Source organism: Pelophylax lessonae (assembly GCF_965119305.1).
Source record: "Pelophylax lessonae genome assembly, chromosome: 7".
In the NCBI taxonomy this organism is placed as follows: Eukaryota; Metazoa; Chordata; class Amphibia; order Anura; family Ranidae; genus Pelophylax; species Pelophylax lessonae.
In genome coordinates this window covers 221,158,630-221,178,003 of record NC_138774.1, presented here as the reverse complement: position 1 = coordinate 221,178,003, position 19,374 = coordinate 221,158,630, and the positions used below count along the sequence as shown (strand labels likewise).

The following is a 19,374-nucleotide window of genomic DNA, read 5'->3' as shown; positions in this document are numbered from 1 at the left end:
TACAATCGTTATTTCGAAGAATAGAGAGGGATGAAGTTTATGACTTTTTGTTGCACTTTATGTTTTACTCTGTTTTTTCAGGTTTTGCTCTCATGTTTCCCAAAGCCTGTGTTTATACAATAAACTCTATGCAGAAAGAGTGTCATGTATCTTCTTCTACACGGTCAATTAAGAAAGAGGAAAGTAAAGTAATAAGTAGTGAAGTTACTTTTCAAATGCAGTAACTAGTAAAGTAATCTCGTTACAATTTACAGAAGTAACTAGTAACTAGTTACATTTCTTGAGTAACTACCCCAACACTGGCTACACTATATTACCAAAATAAGTATTGGGACGTCTGCCTTTACCAGGGGAGGACTGGGGCAGGGGGGCAAATGCCCCCCGGGCCACTCTGATGCCCCATAAAAGGCTGCACTGCTTCTGCCACAGACATGCCTAAAGGCTTCCTGGTGAAGAGAAGTAAAAAGTCCCCACCGCTGACCTACTGAGTGCGGGATAAAGACAAGGACAGAGCGCAGCCCCCCCAGCATAGATGCTGTAAACTGTGTCTGAGCAGAGGCCGGTTCCGTGCCCCACTGGAGACTCTCCGCCTCTGGCCAGCCCCGACCGAGCTGTCCCAGCTCCCCCCAACCGCCCATGCTGGCCAGGTCAGGAAACCGGATTCGGCTACTGAGTAGAGTACCTGGAACAGAGCTGCAGCCTGGAATGGGGTCAGGAGAAGGCCAGGAAGAGAGAGAGTGGGAGGGGGGCTGAGTCCTGCACCATGGGCCTCTGGTTTGTACTTGTACCCTGGACTGAAAGTTGCCAGTCAGCCCCTGGCCTTTACATACACATGAACTTTAATGGCATCCCAGTCTTAGGACAGTATAGAAAATATGGAATGGAACCAAGAGCTTCAGCCATCCATATATACAGTGACTTGCGAAAGTATTCGGCCCCCTTGAACTTTTCAAACTTTTGCCTCATTTCAGGCTTCAAAAGATATAAAACTGTAAGTTTTTGTGAAGAATTAACAAGTGGGACACAATCATGAAGTGGAACGAAATTTATTGGATATTTTAAACTTTTTTAACAAATAAAAACCAGGGTCAGTATATTTTGGGCAGGATTTTTTTTAGTAGTGTCAGTATGTTTTAGGTAGGACAATAAAAAAAAAAAAAAAGCAGCAAAATGCGCACAATTGTTTCTCGGCTGTAATACAGGTTCAAACAACAAATAATACACATATGTGGTATCACTGTGACCATCAGGAGCAGAAGAATTTATTTTGGGTTGTTCTTAGCTGGTAGGTTATGGTAGTAACAAGAAATATATAGCTAAATTTAAAATATATATATTTTTTTACTATTTTGGGCCAGTTTTCCTTTGATAATAAAAAAAACAAAATCAGGAGCTATCAATTACCACTTGCTATCAAATAAACAGCCATTTTTTTTTCTGGGAAAAAAAACCAAGGTATAATCCACCTGGATGCACAACGTAGTTGTGATGATATGTACGGTTTTACTAACACATGTCAAAATTGCAAAATTGTGTTTAGGCATTAGGATTTGTTTTACCCTTAGGTGTGAAGGGGTTAATAACCATCAGGGTTTTTAATTTTTCACTATATAAAAGAAAAAAAGACCAAAACATTAGAAAAATGTAATTACTGTTACTTACTTTCTGTTTATGAAACATAGTAAATAAAAATGCGCCCAAGGCATCCCAGGGTGATCTGAATTTTAACCACAGTCTTTTGGAAATGAATACATTTGCTGGTATTGAGGTAGTTAAAACATGGATGTTGGAAATATTCCACTAGATCCATTAAATGTAGAGAAGGAGGTGACAAGTTTATTGTACAGGTCACATACAGTGGAAGGATAGAGATGTTGGGCTAGGTTCAGATATGTGCAGGTTGGGAACCTGTACATAATCATGCATGCTCCCACTCTGCTCTTTAGCAGACATGCAGGGGTGCCATTAACTCTTAACGGCGCCCCCCACGTATTGGCAAGTACGCGCAAAACTTTATGGATCAGCAGCATCATTAGGTTCTGTGCAGTGCTTTTTTAAAAAAAAGGGACGGAGACTTATTTCCCTATGTTTCTCATGGGTACAGCAGACCTTTCAAACAAATGGGCTGTTGTACTTGTGATGCGCACACGCAAATGCGCAAGCACATATGTGCACCTAGGCCTAATGTATAGATGTGCAGGATAAGGAAAGTGAGGGGTAATATACAGATCTGAGACAGGATGAGGCTGAGATTTACTGCAGAGGGGTGAATGCAGGGGCTGACTGGCAACTTTCGGCCCAGGGGGTAAGAACAAACCAGAGGCCCACTGTGCAGCGACTTGGCCCTCCTCCCACTCTTCCTCTTCCTGGCCTCCTCCTGACCCCCATTCCAGGCCAAAGCTCCACTCCAGGTACTCTGTTCACTGGCTAAATTTTGGGCTGGCCAGGGGAGGAGAGTCTCCTGTGGGGCATGGAACCGACCTCTGCTCAGACACAGTTTACACCATAGATGCTGAGGGGTAGGCTTGCACACTGTCCTTGTCTTCATCCTGCACCCAGTAGGTCAGCGGTGGAGAATTTTTAGTTCTTTTCACCAGAAATCCTTTAGGCATGTCTGTGGCAGAAGCGGTGCAGCCTTTTTACAGGGCAACAGAGCGGCCCAGGGGGCAATTGCCCCCCTGCCCCCTGGCCCAGTCCTCTCCTGGGTGAATGAGAGTAGAAGGGTGAGTTTTAATACTCAGGCTTCCTAATCACCAGCAAGTAAAGGAGACGCAGCTGCTAACAGCAGTCTTTGTTTACTTTCCGTGATGGTCTGATTGGTCACAGCAATCATGTGGTTCAGAGCCTCTCTCATTGGATCTGTACCTTTTGCATGTGATCTGCTGTGTAAAAACTCAGCACAATCAAAAGACCTAAGAATTCACAGGTGGGCACAGGAGTGCATTCTCCCGAGGACTTACCTGTATGTCCTTCCAGAATAACAGGAGAGCGGACTGGCTGTATATGTACAGTGGCCGGCCTGAAAGAGGTTAAAAAAATACAAGATGTTTTCTGAATGGAGGAGCTGCATGGCAAGGGACTGTCAGTTTCAACTCTGGAACATTAGCAGTGACGTAATCCTCAGAGGCTGCATCTAAATAATTTTTTTCATTAACCGCTTCCATACAGAGCAGTTAGACCCCCTTCCTGCCCAGACCAATTTTCAGCTTTCAGCACTCTCACACTTTGAATGACAATTGCTCAGTCATGCTACACTGTAACCAAACAAAATTTTTATCATTTTTTTCACACAAATAGAGCTTTCTTTTGGTGGTATTTGATCACAACTGGGGTTTTTTTTTTTCGTGATATAAGCAAAAAAAGAGCAAAAATTTTGCAAAAAAAACACTTTTTTTTAGTTTCTATTATAAAATTTTGCAAAAAATTAATTTTTCTTCATACATTTGGGCCAAAATTTATACTGCTACATATCTCTGGTAAAATTAACCCAAATTAGTGTATATTATTTAGTCTGTGTGAAAGTTATTGAGTCTAGAAGCTATGGTACCAATTACTGAAAATTGATCACACCAGATGTACTGATGGCCTATCTCCTTTCTTGAGGCCCTGAAATGTCAGGACAGTACAAATACCCCCCAAATGACCCCTTTTTGTAAAGTAGACAGTCCAAGGTATTTAGTAAGAGGCATGGTGAGTTTTTTGAAGTTATAATTTTTTCCCACAATTCTTGGGAAAATGAAGAAAACATTTTTTTTTCTTTTTTTTTCCCAAAACGTTGTCAATTTATAAGCTATTTCTAACACATAGCATGTACACAGCAAAAATGACACCCCAAAATTCATTCTGCTACTCCTTCTGAGTATGGTGATACCACATGTGTGAGACTTTTACACAGCCTGGCCACAAAAAGAGACTCCACGTCCAAGTAGCACCATAAGGCGTTTTAGGAGCATAAATACACATAAAACTTTCTTACTACCTATCACACTTTTCAAGGCCCTAGAGCAACAATACAATGGAAAAGTCCACAAAATTACCCCATTTTGGAAAGCAAACACTCCAACGTATATTCTATGAGGCATTATGGGTCCTTTGAACATGTCATTTTTTTCCACAAGTTTTTGGAAAATGTGGGAAAAAAATAAAAACTTTTTTTTTTACACAAAGTTGTCAATTTATAGGATATTCCTAACACATAGCATGTACATCGCAAAAATGACACCCCAAAATACATTCTGCCACTCCTCCTGAGTATGGCAATACCACATGTGTGAGACTTTTTCACAGCCTAGCCATATAGAGGGGCCTAAACATCCAAGGAGCATCATCATGCATCCTAGCCACTTGCCTAGGCCTATTTTTGACATTTGGTGTTTACAAGCTAAAATCAGTTGTTTTTGCTAGAAAACTACTTAGAACCCCAAAACATTATATATATTTTTTTTAGCAGAGACCCTAGAGAATAAAATGGAGATTATTGCAATATTTTTTATCACACCGTATTTGCGAAGCGGTCTTCCAAACGCAATTTTTTGGGAAAAAAATCACTTTTTTTAATTAAAAAATAAGAAACCAGTAAAGTTAGCCCAATTGTTTTCCATAATGTGAAAGATAATGTTACGCCGAGTAAATAGATACCCAACATGTCATGCTTCAAAATTGCGCACGCTCACAGAATGGTGACAAATTTTGGTACTTAAAAATCCCCATAGGCGACATTTTAAAAATTTCTACAGGTTGCTATCTTAGAGTTACAGAGGAGGTCTATGGCTCAAATTATTGCTCTTGCTCTAACGATCGCGACGATACCTCACATGTGTAGTTTGAACACTGTTTACATATGTGGGCGGGGTTTCCGTATGCGTTCGCTTCTGCGCGCGAGCTCGCGGGGACACGGCGCTTTAATTTTTTTTTTTTTTTACTATTTATTTTATTTATTATTTTTTATTTTTACACTGTTTTTTTTAAAAAAAAAAATTTGATCATTTTTATTTCTATTGCAAGAAATGTAAACATTACTTGTAATAGAAAAAGGCACGACAGGACCTCTTTTTTGTGAGATCTGGGGTCAAAAAGTCCTCAGATCTCACAAGTACACTAAAAGATAGAAAAAATAAAAAAAAAAATTAAAAAAAAATTAAATAAAATGAAAAAAAAAAAAAGGGACCTTTAAACTGGTTGCTAGGCAACGACGTTTGCCGTAGCTCCGGTCCTCCAAGACCATAGAGTCGAGTGAGGGCAAGCTTGCCCTCACTCGACATCCTGTCTGTGAGGATCTGGGACCGGATCGTTTTCCCCGCTGCCGGCGGGTCCGGTAAGCGGGGAAAAGGACCAGAATGCAGCGGGAGGGGGGGGGCACCTCTTCCGCCACCCCGGAAGGGTGATCCCGCGGCGAATCTGCTGCTGGGACCACCCTTATCGGAAAGCCAACCGTCCACCGTTTAAAAAAATACCAGGGTTATGGCAGCTATCTGCTGCCATAACACCGGTATTTAGGTTTAAACGGACGACGTATGTTAACCTTTTTGGACTTAGACATGGTGGCTGTATGAAGGGTGACAGGTACTCGGGTACTTTGCTGGGCAGGTGACAGGTACTCTGGTACTGATGAGCAAGTGGCAGGTACTCGGGTACTCCGATAGGCAGGTGACAGGTACTCGGGTACTCTTATGGGCAGGTGACAGGCAGGTGATAGGTACTGATGAGTAGTACTGATACTGATAGGTGATACTGATACTGTACTGATGATGGGTACGGATGATCAGTACTGATACTAATAGGTGATAGGTACTGATGGGTACTGATGAGTACTGATGAGTAGTGATGGGTAATGATGAGCAGGTGGCAAGTACTCGGGTACTTCAGGTGTCAGGTACTCTGATGAGCAGGTGGAAGGTACTCGGGTACTCTGTTGGGTAGGTGACAGGTACTCGGGTACTCCGATGACGGGTACTCAAAGTACCCGAGTACCCGTCATCAGAGTACTCGAGTACTTGTCATCAGAGTACTCGAGTACTTGTCATCAGAGTACCCGAGTACCTGTCATCAGAGTACCCGAGTACCTGTCACCAGCCCATCAGAGTACCTGTCACCAGAGTACCCGAGTACCTGTCACCAGAGTACCCGAGTACCCGTCATCAGAGTACCCGAGTACCCGTCATCAGAGTACCCGAGTACCTGTCACCAGCCCATCAGAGTACCTGTCATCAGAGTACCCGAGTACCCATCATCAGAGTACCCGAGTACCCATCATCAGAGTACCCGAGTACCTGTCACCAGCCCATCAGAGTACCTGTCATCAGCCCATCAGAGTACCCGAGTACCTGTCATCTGAGTACCTGATGGGCTGGTGACAGGTACTCGGGTACTTTGATGGGCTAGTGACAGGTGCTCTTTATTGGGGGGGGGGGCAATCAGTGTGGTTGGGGTGCACTATGATTGGTAACTAGCTGTTACCACAATCTCCTCCTCACACAGGATCAGTGTGTGAGGAGGAGAACACGGTGACAGCTAGTTACCGTGTTCTCTGATGACATTTGTGACCGGCTGTGATTGGACACAGCCGGTCACGTGGTAAAGAGCCAATTTCATTGGCTCTTTACCTAGATCGGGGATGGGCTCTGTCCGAGGGACGAGCCTCGTCCCCGATCGCCGCGCTGCGCGCCCCCGGGGGCGCGCATTAAGGAAGGAACGAGCGGCTCGCGCTGGAGCCGCTCATGTGATCGGCTGTGATTGACACAGCCGATCACGTGGTAAACAGCCAATTTCATTGGCTGTTTACCTTGATCGGGGTTGGGCTCAGTCCGAGGGACGAGCCTCACCCCCGATCGCCGCGCTGCGCGCCCCCGGGGGCGCGCAGTAGCGGGGAGATCCGGGCGCCGTCATATGACGTCGGCCCGGATCGAGAAAGGATTTGTGCCGACGTCATTTTACATGACGCGGTACGGAAGGGGTTAAAGAAGCAGCAACCACCAGTGGGGCACACATCCACAGAAATACCATGCTGGTTCCTAGCTAATGCCCCAATTATGTTTTTTTTCCCACAATTCAGCTTTAAAGACTGCAGCAAGTCTATAAGCAACATCGCTACCAATAAGTTCACATTTTTTATAAGATGCTGCAGAAAAGAGTCAGTGCTATACAAATAAGGTAATACAATAATAAATGTAACCATCTCCCCCTGATTTATTATGTCCACAATGACACAGATGCACGGCATGTCCATATGGATATATACAGTGGGAAAAATAATTATTTGATCCCCTGCAGATTTTGTTTGCCCACTTACAAAGAATTGAAGGGACTATACATTTTTATCATAGGTGTATGTTAAATGATAGCGACAGAATATCAACCAAAAATCCAGAAAAACACATGATATAAATGTTAAGTTACAGTTCAGTTGAGTAAATTAAGTATTTTATCCCCAAGCAAAGCATGACTTGGTACTTGGCGGAGAAACCCTTGTTGGCAAGCACAGCGGTAAGATGTTTCTTGCAGTTGGTGACCAGGTTTGCACACGTCTCCGGAGGAATTTTGGTCTACTCTTTACAGATCTTCTCTAAATCCTCAGGGTTTCTTGGCTGTCGCTTGGCAACTCAAAGTTTTAGCTCCCTCCATAAATTTTCCATAGGACTAAGGTCTGGAGACTGGCTAGACCACTCCATGACCTTAATGTGTTTCTTCTTGAGCCACTCTTTTGTTGCCTTGGTGTGTTTTGGGTCATTATTTTGCTGGAAGACCCATCCACAACCTATCTTCAGTGTTCTGGCTGAGGGAAGAAGGTTCTCATCCAAGATTTTACAATACATGGCCCCATCCATTGGCCCCTCAATGCGGCAATGTCGGCCTGTACCTTTATCAGAGAAAAAGCCCCAAAGCATTATGTTGACTGTAGGGCAGTAGCTCTGGTGCTCAAAATATTTTTTTTTTTGGGGGGGGCAAACAAACCTGACCCCCCTCTCACTCAAACTAATGCCACCCCCCCCCCCCCCCCCACAGGAGATGGACAGGAAGGCGGCGACCAGTGTGGCCTTACCTTAGGAGGCCGATGACGAAGTGATGGTGGATCCGGAGTAGGGCTCCTGGAATCTTAAGGAGGCTGTTGCTGCCCCTCAACCTGCTGCTCCTCACTCCAGCTTGCCAAGGAAAGAGTCAGGGCTGTTGCTCTCCCTCCTCCTGCTGAACAGACGTTGCTTCTCCTCCCAGCCGAACAGGAAATGGTTCCTGAGACCTGATTGGCCGGGAGTCCTAAGACTCCCTGGCCAATCAGGTCTCAGGACCCGATTCCTGATTGGCTGGGAAGAGCAGCAGGAAAACATTAGCAAATATTATTTTGCTAATGTCACACAACTAGGGGGGCTCAGAGCACAATGCTCTGTGCCCCAAGTCCACCCTTTTTTTAAGCCGATTAGAGCCTCAGGCTCTAATCATGTGCTTAAACAAAAAAAATAAACCCTAATTGAAATCGATATGTCGGGCACCCTGTATGTAGATAAGGGGCCAGACGCATATGGCGCTTTTCCACTGCATGGAACCGTAACGGTTCGGCACGCTTTTTTGCTTTTCCACTGCTGGTACCGCATGGTATAGGGTCGGAACGGTTCGGTACGGTGCGGTATAGGTTTGCTTTTCCACTGCATGGAACCGAACGGTACGGTACGGCTCTGAAAAAACAGTACCTACTCGATTGTGGTTCCAACAGGTACCAAACTGGTACCATATCCCACAATCCTTTGCATGCAGTCACTACTAGCCACTGATTGGTCAGAGAATCCCACCCACCCCGTTGTTATCCCACCCACTTAACTTTAGTACTACTTTAGTGGAAAAGCAAACCTATACCGTACCGTACCGAACCGTTCCGACCCTATACCATGCGGTACCAGCAGTGAAAAAGCAAACCGGGCCAAGCAGGGCCGAGTAGAGCCGAGCCGGTACTTGCAGTGGAAAAGTGCCAATAGATTAGGGGGGTGGTGCCCCTAATTGAGCGGCCCCCACTGCTGTAGGGATGGTTCTTTAGGGTCATAGTCAGCATTTTTCTTACTTCAAACACGGCGAGTCAAGTTAATGCCAAAGAGCTCGATTTTGGTCTCATCTGACCACAGCACTTTCTCCCAAACCTTCTCTGAATCATTTAGCTGTTCATTGGCAAACCTCAGATGGGCCTGAGGAGGGGGAACTTGTGGGCGCTGCAGAATTTCAATCCATGGCAGCGTATTGTGTTACCAATGGTTTGTTTGGTGACTGTGGTCCCAACTGTCTTGAGATTATTCACAAGCCGTGTAGTTTTGGGTTGATCCCCCCTTTTCTCATGATCTTTCTTACCCCATGAGGTGAAATCTTTCATGGAGCTCCAGACCAAGGGCAATTGATGGGTATTTTGTATTTCTTCCATTTATGAATAATCGTTCCAACAGTTGTCTCCTTCTCACCAAGCTTCTTGCTGATGGTCTTGTAGCCCCTTCCAGTCTTGTGCAGGTCGACAGCTCTTTGGGCTTGCCCATGATGGTTAGGTTTGAATAGAAGAAAGAGATTCTGTGTACAGGTGTCCTTTGAATACATAACAAGTTGTCGTTAGGAGCACCTTCTTAAATTGACAGGACTAATCTGTGTACCACATGAGCACATACTGTAGCCAGTCTGTGGGTGCCAGAATTATTGTTGGTTGGTAGGGGATCAAATACTTATTTTACTCACTGAACTGCAACTCAATGTATAACATTTGTATCATGTGATTTTTCTGATTTTCTGGTTAATATTCTGTCTCTATCATTTAAAATGCACCTATGATAAAAATGATATACCCTTCATTTCTTTGTAAGTGGGCAAACTTAAAAAATCAGCAGGGGATCAAAATTGTCCCCACTGCACAGCACACATGTCTACATTATTAAATATCTATTTTCCTATGATGTTTTCATGTACAAAATTCTCTGGTGTGGATCGGTTTGCATTATTTGGATATCTGAAAAATTTTATTAACATAAAATCAGGAATATATAAATCAAATTTACTAATATCATTGACTAGCTATAGAGTTAAACAGGGAAATATAAATAAAAAGGAAATATATATATATATATATATATATACTGTATATATATATATACTGTATATATGCACACACATATATATATATAGTTTGCAGACTTGTCACAGCACCCGCTGACACATTGGCGCTCTTCTCCATTCTGTCTCTTTTTCCCAGGTTCTTCTAAAGCCATCAGCGCACAAAAAGGAGACAGAAGGGGGAGACACCTCACCTGGGCCCCCAGTGCACGCCTCCAATTAAATCAAAATTGTTTGTTTTTAATGGCCCTTTTACACTGACAAGTGGGCTATCATTCCGCTAGCGCTAGCTGTCAGGGAGCTGGAGAAAATCCTTGGTTGATAATGCCCATTGCTTCCAATTAGGAGGAGAAGTGCTCCTAGTGAACATCCTATTCCCCAGCCTCCCCCAAGGCCCCAGCGTCTCTCTCTCTCACTCTCTCTGCATTCTCTTTTCTTCACTTCTTCTTCTCCTTCTTCTTCCCGCTGCAAATTACTGACACCAAACGGCCGGCGTATTGATGGCGGATGCGCTCAGTCCGAGCCTGTCGGGTTTAATGAGGTGACGGAAGTTTTTCCACTCTTTGCTAAATTCTTTCTTGTTTGACAGCTGCTCAGGAAGCTGCATGTTGACCTCATAAAACATTTAGCAATTCTCATTATACCCTGTCAAGCATCACAGTGACGGCTTCACAAAATCATTTGCATCTAAATGTGTATGTGTCATGGGTATCGGAATAGGTGGGTGCTTGTTACCCTTAACTCTACACAGCATGTGCCAGAATGGGGGGAGTGTGAGCTCAGCTTGCGTTGGCATGAATGCTGTTCATTCACTGAATCATCTCAGCTTAGGTCATCTTTAGACTTGCTGCGCAAACAACATGACACGGTTAAGGATTGCTTGCAACAGTCTGGCTTAATAGACGATGAAGGCCAATTTCACCCAAAACTGATATCTCTGGTTCCTGTGGCTGCATGGAAGTTGAATCACATGCTGCCTTTATAGGTGTCTTAAGGGTTTCAGTGATGAGGTCTACCAAGTTTGGTGCAACAACCAAGACTGTTACAAAACCAAATCATGCTTTTATCCTCCTATCGTATGGGTTCATCAACATAAAGAATAAACTGACAGTAGATCCCTTGTTTAAATGCTGTCAGTGGTAATTTACACCCTTTGGAATCATAAAAGTGACTTTTATTGCAGGATAAACATAAATCTACTCATAGACACCATATCAGACTAAGCTCATCCAAATATTGGAGTTAGTTGGTCCACTCCCTGTGCTCCTGGGCTTGGGAGGAAACCACCTGGATCTAAACTGGCTTACGCGTTTCAAGGGTAGTACCCTCTTCCCAGAAGTCAGAGGGTTTGTCTCTGAAGAAGAGGGTGCTACCCTCAAAACACTTAAGTGAGTATCCAGGGGGTATCTTTGCAAGTCCAGGAGCTCACGGACTGGACCGACTATCTCTGATATTTGAATGAGCTTTGTCTGATATGTTGTCTGTAAGTAGATTTATTTTTATCTTACAATAAACGTTACATTGGCATAATGCACTAGGTTGGTGCGCCTGCTCTGTTTTTGTAGAACGTTATTGGGGCTCCCCCAGTTCTAAGAGTGCAGCAAAGCCTGGGGGGGTGGGGGATATTTCTAGTTGAGAAGAATGTGCAGTATCTGACAAAAGTGAGTACACCCCTCACATTTTTGTAAATATTTTATTCTATCTTTTCATGTGACAACACTGAAGAAATGACACTTTGCTACAATGTAAAGTGGAAAGTGGTGACTATACAGCTTGTATAACAGTGTAAATTTGCTGTCCCTTCAAAATAACTCAACACACAGCCATTAATGTCTAAACCGCTGGCAACAAAGTACCCCTAAGTGGAAACGTCCAAATTGGGATCAAAGTGTCAATATTTTGTGTGGCCACCATAATTTTCCAGCACTGCCTCTTTGGCATGGAGTTCACCAGAGCTTCACAGGTTGCCACGGGAGTCCTCTTCCACTCCTCCATGACGACATCACGTTGCTAAAGGGTGTTAGAGACCTTGCTCTCATCCACCTTCCATTTGAGGATGCCTCACAGATGCTCAATAGGGTTTAGGTCTGGAGACATGCTTGGCCAGTCCATCAAAACTTTTTTTTTTTTCTTCCTCATAGCTGTGGGTGCAGTAATTGGAAAAGTTTTGCAGGTTGCACAGTGCTGGAGTCCCCTTCTCTTCCTTGGGCATGTTCTTGGTGGCGATATCCCCTTGAGTGGAAGCCTCTAGATCCCCACACTTTGGAAGCAGATGGTCGCTTTATTCCTCTTGTGAATTCTCTTCTACAAGCTGACCTAACGGACTCCAGGGTTATACACTATATGTTTGCATCTCTCCATCATCTGTCCCCTTCTCTTCCTTGGGCATGTTCTTGGTGGCGATATCCCCTTGAGTGGAAGCCTCTAGATCCCCACACTTTGGAAGCAGATGGTCGCTTTATTCCTCTTGTGAATTCTCTTCTACAAGCTGACCTAACGGACTCCAGGGTTATACACTATATGTTTGCATCTCTCCATCATCTGGTAAGAGTCCCTTCTTAACACTGGGTGCATCACGTGTACATTTGAGCACTGTCTGGATCACCGTTTGGGAAGAGGTTACCCTTATCCTTCATCACTCCCCAACCTCACTATATTCTTTGGATTTTCAAGACTTTTGCACAGTCTCATCATTTGGAATATAGACTTTGTGTTTAGCTGAACATCAGCAATCACCATTTTTGTGAATATTTGTGTTTCATAACTTTTTAGCGCACTCTGTAATTGATGTTTTTCATTTGTTACAACCCCTCACATATTTATACTATTTCAGTGCTGCTTTTTTCCACTTTTTTTCTCATTTAAGGTTCGCGCACCTATTTTTCTTTTCACCATCAACTTTACCCTCAGCTTCTTTAGCAAAGCCATGGTCATCTTGGAGGTAAGTTTGGGGGTCGTTATCATGTTGGAATACTACCCTGCGGTCCAGTCTCCCAAGGGAGGGGATTCATGGTTCCCTCAATGAACTGTAGCTCCCCAGTGCCGGCAGCACTCATGCAGCCCCAGACCATGACACTCCCACCACTATGCTTGACTGTAGGCAAGACACACTTGTCTTTGTACTCCACACCTGACTGCCGCCACACACGCTTGACACCATCTGAACCAAATAAGTTTATCTTGGTCTCATCAGACCATAGGACATGGTTCCAGTAATCCATGTCCTTATTCTGCTTGTCTTCAGTAAACTGTTTGTGGGCTTTCTTGTGCATCATCTTTAGAAGAGGCTTCCTTCTGGGACGATAGCCATGCAGACCAATTTGATGCAGTGTGCGGCGTATGGTCTGAGCACTGACAGGCTGACCCCCCACCCCTTCAACCTCTGCAGCAATGCTGGCAGCACTCATATGTCTATTTTCCAAAGGCAACCTCTGGATATGAAGCTGAGCACGTGCACTCAACTTCTTTTGTCTACCATGGCGAGGCCTGTTCTGAGTGGAACCTGTCCTGTTAAACCGCTGTATGGTCTTGGCCACCGTGCTGTAGCTCAGTTTCAGGATCTTGGCAATCTTCTTATAGCCTAGGCCAGGGCTTTTTTTCAGTTATGTAGAGCAACAATTCTTTTTTTCAGATCCTCAGAGAGTTCTTTGCCATGAGGTGCCATGTTGAACTTCCAGTGACCAGCATGAGAGAGTGAGAGCAATAACACCAAATTTAACCACTTCAGCTCCGGAAGGTTTTACCCCCTTAATGAACAAGCCATTTTTTGCGATTACAAACAAAAGTTATCGCGTTCACAAGCTACGGGATTGATTTTTGGACTTTTTTCTTATTGTTTTATTAGTAATGGCGGCAATGGAGTAATCTGTGCAGTATGGATACTTCAGCAAAACCGCTCATGTGAGTTTCATTAAGAGTGAACATTTTTTTTTAAACTCACTGTTTTTAAAATTGATGACATCATTTCTTGCAAAGATTTTTCTTCAATCCTCAGGCTCTAGTAGGAGGGATCTCAGAATCGGTGACGTCACCTCCTGTTAGTGTTCGATGCCATCATTGCCTGTCCCATCATGCCCTGGGATTTAGAGTCTTGAGTGGACAGGACCATGGGTGTGTGCGACAGATAATTGTTCTACACATAGGACACAGCACACACACAACATTGCATACTCTTCTACTTTCACATTTTTGGGGTGTGACTACAAAATGCATTATCCCCTTAGTATGGACATCATGAGATTTTAATAACCTGCAGGCACGGATGGAGACTCCAGGTTTGTCAGTGAGGTAATAGGAGGCGGGACAGATCAAGAATCTCCTGGGCCAACACTCTAATTAGCAGCACAGTGGGCTGATCAGACCGGGCAGTCAGACTCCTGGATCCACCCATTGCAGCGAGTGGCAATGTACTTGCATCACTGCTTACTGAATGTACAAGTCCAGTGGATGGGGGGGAAAAAGGGCATATCAACCACCGGTCTTGTGAACAGGATATGAGGGGGGTAGCGAGCCTTTCATTAAATAAAGAATGCTGGAATTCTCCCACGAAAACTATGTACAATAAAATTAACAATTTATTGAAAGGTGTGGAAGCATCTGTATGTCTATATAACTTTTTTTTTTTACTGGAGTTATGCTTTAAGATTAAGCCTGGCCACTTCCTGGTACCAAATCCCAACCTCTATTATTCAACAGTCAAAAATCAGAGCCTCTACTTGCCCAGATCCTTTTAATGGGATAGGTAGATAATAGGAGGTGGAAGTTAGTGCCCTACAGGGACAGGGCTTATTATCAACTAGGTATGAAGTTGAGACTTGTTACATAACTTGGGGCTAGGATTAGGGGTCTTCCCCAAGCAAGACAAGCACAGTTTCTATAGGTACTGCAAGTTATCTGTAAAACTGGATCAAACGCTTTAGTGGACATTAGAGTTTCATTTTCTAAAACCAAATCCAATGTAACATAAATCTAAAAGAGATTGTGGAAAGTTTGTAAGTCAGAATGTAATCTGTTTAGTGAGCATTAGACTCAGTGGTTAGCACTGTTGCCTTAAAGGTTTCTTCTGATCTGGGTTCTAACTGTATAGAGTTTGTATGTCCCTTTGTGTTTTGTTGGGTTTTCTCCAGGTACTATTGTTTTTTACTATAATTTATAAGCATACAGCTAGGTTTACAGACCTTTAAAGGCTAGAACTAATTAGAGTGTAAACTCCACTGGTGCAAGAACCAATTCTATTATATTCACAGGAAAGTGCCATGGAATATGTTGGAACTATGTCCATAAAAAAAAAAAATAGATTATTTTTTTCCCTTTTTCAAAGTTGTAAAATAATAACAAACCTCTTATTCTTTATTTTCAGGTTGGACCTCACCTGGACACTTTTCCAAGTGAAAAGGCACGGCAAAGAGCCTTTAGTGCTCACCATTCTGATGCCATCGCACGTCGAGGGCTCCACGGCCAAGGCATCTATAATATCAGTTGAGGATTGTTAAAGCTGCTATATACCTTAAGTTAACTGTTACTGGTGTAATAAAACAGAATGTGTGTAACATAACTTGTGTTTTTTGTGAAGCTTTTCTGCAAAAACAATATAAACCAGGATTGGCTGTCCTAATGGCAATAAGCACCAAAAGGGGATTTGTCTTGGTGGGTATGGTATGTTGAATCGCCGGGGCCGAAATCGATATATCGGGGATAGTGCATATCAGCCACCGAGCTGTTTATATCTCTTTGGGCTTCACCTGCTATTATCTTCTCAAAGAAGTTTGCATACCTGCCAAATAATTATATATATATATATATATATAGATCAATTCTGATTTATACCAAAGGCAAAAGCAGATAGGAAATCAGCACATTATCCCATCTGCAGTGAGTCCAAACACAACATTGCTGCTACAAACAGGGTCCTTTTAACCATTTTGTAAGCTCCTAGTGTGGTTCAATTGCAAACAATTTAACCTCCCACCCAGCAAAGTGACAGTTGCCTAGGTTTATCTGCAGCCGCAAGCCTACAAAACTTTTTCAGCGATTCATTAGTAGCTAGGTGTTAATTCCTTTGGTCTCCAGACTCAAGGGGGGTTATGTATTGAAATTGGAAAGGGAAAAATCTGGTGCAACTCTGCAAAGAAACCAATCAACTGCCAGGTTTTATTGCCAAAGCTTAATTGAAAAAGTTTAAGTTAGAAGCTGAGCTACCATGCACAGTTGAACCAGGTTCTGAGTGCTCCAGTTTTAGCAAATCTCCCCCAAGGTGTCCATTCAAATTAAATTGTGAACATTTTCTTGTACTAAACACCTAATTCGGCAAATATCTGTAATCTCACCTCACTTTCTAATAATGTCGCAAACACTATAGAACGTCTTCTGATCCTCCTTACAATGGTACTTAGTTGTAAAAATATATGTGGCGGGAGGCATTAACCTCCTTCACACTTTGCAAGCTGTTCCTGAATTGCCTTACCCCCCCCCCCCCCACACCTGCTACAACTTTTTAGAGGCATCTTTTTCATTGATTCATATTATGGAGAATACAGCAGAAAGGCAGAGATCAAATTGACTGGATGTCTCCCTGCTATTTGCTCCCTGGTGTCTGTAGTGGTAATATTCTGCAGAGAATGAAGAACAGTCAATGGCTGAGGAACATGGTTTGGAGTCTGAAACTGGAGCCTCCAAGACCTCTAAGGACCTAGTCAGTGACTTAGCCCAACAAAATATACCCACAAATGAAATATCCAATCCAAGCACTCCAAAGGGACAAAACAAATGGCCTGGTTGTTTTTACTTGACATGTTTTCTACTTTGCTCCATAGACAATAAGTTTGGCCAATTCAAATGTTCTTGTTTGTACAAAGATCCTCCAATAGAATGATCTCTAGTGGTTTGTTTGTGCATATATAGCTGGTTGCTGCTAAATGCCTATAGAAGGGGTACAAACTGGTGGCCCTTCAGCTGTTGCAGAACTACAATTTCCAAGAGGCATTGCATGGCTGACAGCGGCTAACAGTTAAAAGCATGACTCCCATAGGAAGAGGCATGGTGGGACTTGTGGTTTTGCAACAGCTGGAGGGCTGCCAATTTGAAACCCTTGGCCTATAGGTAGCTTTAAATTACCCTGTCTCTTTAAAAAATATATACAGTGCCACATGTAGGCACCTGAAGGTGCCTCCTGGAGGTAATTGCTCTATGTAGATTCAAATGTTGGAATGTTCTGAATGGGCACACCTCCAAGACTTACTGGTAATGTCTAAGCTTGCCTGCTTTCTGCCACCCCACATTTCTATTGGCTCATCACTATGATGAGCTGCTTCACAGGCCAATAGGAATGTGTGGGAGAGGACAGGCAAGCTTTGTCACAAAAAGAAAACGCTAAGGCTTTGCAGGTTCCGGATGGCCCGAGATTTTGGCATAGAGAGAGCAATTAAAGTCACTGCAGATATTTGCAGTTACCTGTATCACTTTAAGAAAAAGTCACAAAGTCCTGCTTCTCTGCATGGCCTACCCAACCCCATCATGCAAGAAGAACATATACACTGCTCAAAATAACTAAAGGAACACTTTGAAAACATGTCAGATCTCAATGGAGAAAAATATCATGCTGGAAGTCTATACTGATATAGACTGGGTAATGTGTTAGGAACCAAAGGATGCCACATTGTTTGATGGAAATGAAAATTATCAACCTACAGAGGGCTGAATTCAAAGACCCCTCGAAAATCAAAGTGAAAAAATTATGCAGCAGGCTAGTCCATTTTGCCGAAATTTTATTGCAGCAACTCAAAATGGTCCTCAGTAGTTTGTATAGCCCCCACATTCTTGTATGCATGCCTGACAACATCAGGACATGCTCCAAATGAGATGGCGGATGGTGTCCTGGGGTATTTCCTCCCAGATCTGGATCAAGGCATCACTGAGCTCCTTAACAGACTGAAGTGCAACCTGGCGGCGTCAGATGGACCAAAACACAATATCCCAGAGGTGTTCTATTGAATTTAGTTCAGGAGAGCGTGGGGGCCATTCAATGGTATCAATTCCTTTATTCTCCAGGAACTGGCTGCATACTCTTGACACATGAGGCCACGCATTGTTGTGCACCAGGACCCAGGACCCACTGCACCAGCATAGGGTCTGACAATGGGTCCAAAGATCTCATCCCAATACCTAATGGCAGTCAGGGTCCCATTGTCTAGCCTGTAGAGGTCTGTGTATCCCTCCATTGTTATGCTTCCCCAGACCATTACTGACCCACCACCAAACCGGTCATGCTAAACGATGTTACAGGCAGCATAACGTTCTCCACAGCTCCAGACCCTTTCACGTCTGTCATGTGTGCTCAAGGTGAATCTGCTCTGTGAAAAGCACATGGCGCCAGTGGCGGACCTGGCAATTCTGGTGTTCAATGGCAAATGCCAATCAAGCTCCAGGGTGCCTGTCAGTGAGCACAGGGCCCACTAGAGGACGTCATGCCTTCAGGCCACCGTCATAAAGTATTTTTCTGATTGTTTGATCAGAGACATTCACACCAGTGACCTGTTGGAGATTATTTTATAGGGCTCTGGCAGTGCTAATCCTTTTCCTCCTTGCTCAAAGAAGCGGATACTGGTCCTGCTGATGGGTTAAGGACCTCCTATGGCCCTGTCCAGCTCTCCTAGAGTAACTGCCTGTCTCCTGGAATCTCCTTTGTGCTCTTGAGACTGTGCTGGGAGACACAGAAAATCTTCTGGCAATGGTACGTATTGATACACCATCCTGGAGGAGTTGGACTGCCTGTGCAACCTCTATAGGGTCCAGGTATCGCCTCATGCTACCAGTAGTGACACTGACCCTAGCCAAATGCAAAACTAGTGAAAAACAGTCCGAAAAGATTAGTAGGGAAAAAATGTCAGTGGCCTCCACCTGTAAAGCCATTCCTGTTTTGGAGATCGTATCATTGTTGCCCATCCAGTGCACCTGTTGGTAATTTAATTAACATAAAAGCAGCTGAGACTAATTAACAACCTCCTCTAAATGACCAGATCATTATCCCTGGAGTTTAATTAACTTGATGCTATACTCTGATTAAAAAGTGTTCCTTTAATTTTTTTGAGCAGTGTACTTGAAGTTGTGTGAAAATGGGAACCTAGTTCCTGCATAATTTGACATGTTTTTCCTTTACATACAAAAAATATATTACTACAAGAATATTAGTAAAGATTTACCTAGTTGACCCAAATTTTGTCCCTATAGCTGATCTTTTTATTATTTGAATTGTTTAAAACATTTTGTACTCTACACCAGCTGTGGAAGAAAAGAGCTTTGAGTTCC

At 43.5% G+C, this 19,374-nt stretch overlaps 1 protein-coding gene across 1 annotated transcript in view; it reads left to right on the top strand.

Annotated features, from left to right (window-relative positions):
- CFAP77 (cilia and flagella associated protein 77) overlaps positions 1-15,610 on the top strand; it is a 322,878-nt gene extending 307,268 nt beyond the window's left edge. Inside the window, exon 6 of the mRNA XM_082262788.1 lies at positions 15,431-15,610. Coding sequence (XP_082118914.1) covers positions 15,431-15,553 — 123 coding nt within the window. The 3' untranslated portion in view covers positions 15,554-15,610. The remainder of the gene's footprint in view (positions 1-15,430) is intronic.
- Positions 15,611-19,374: the final 3,764 nt, after the last annotated feature.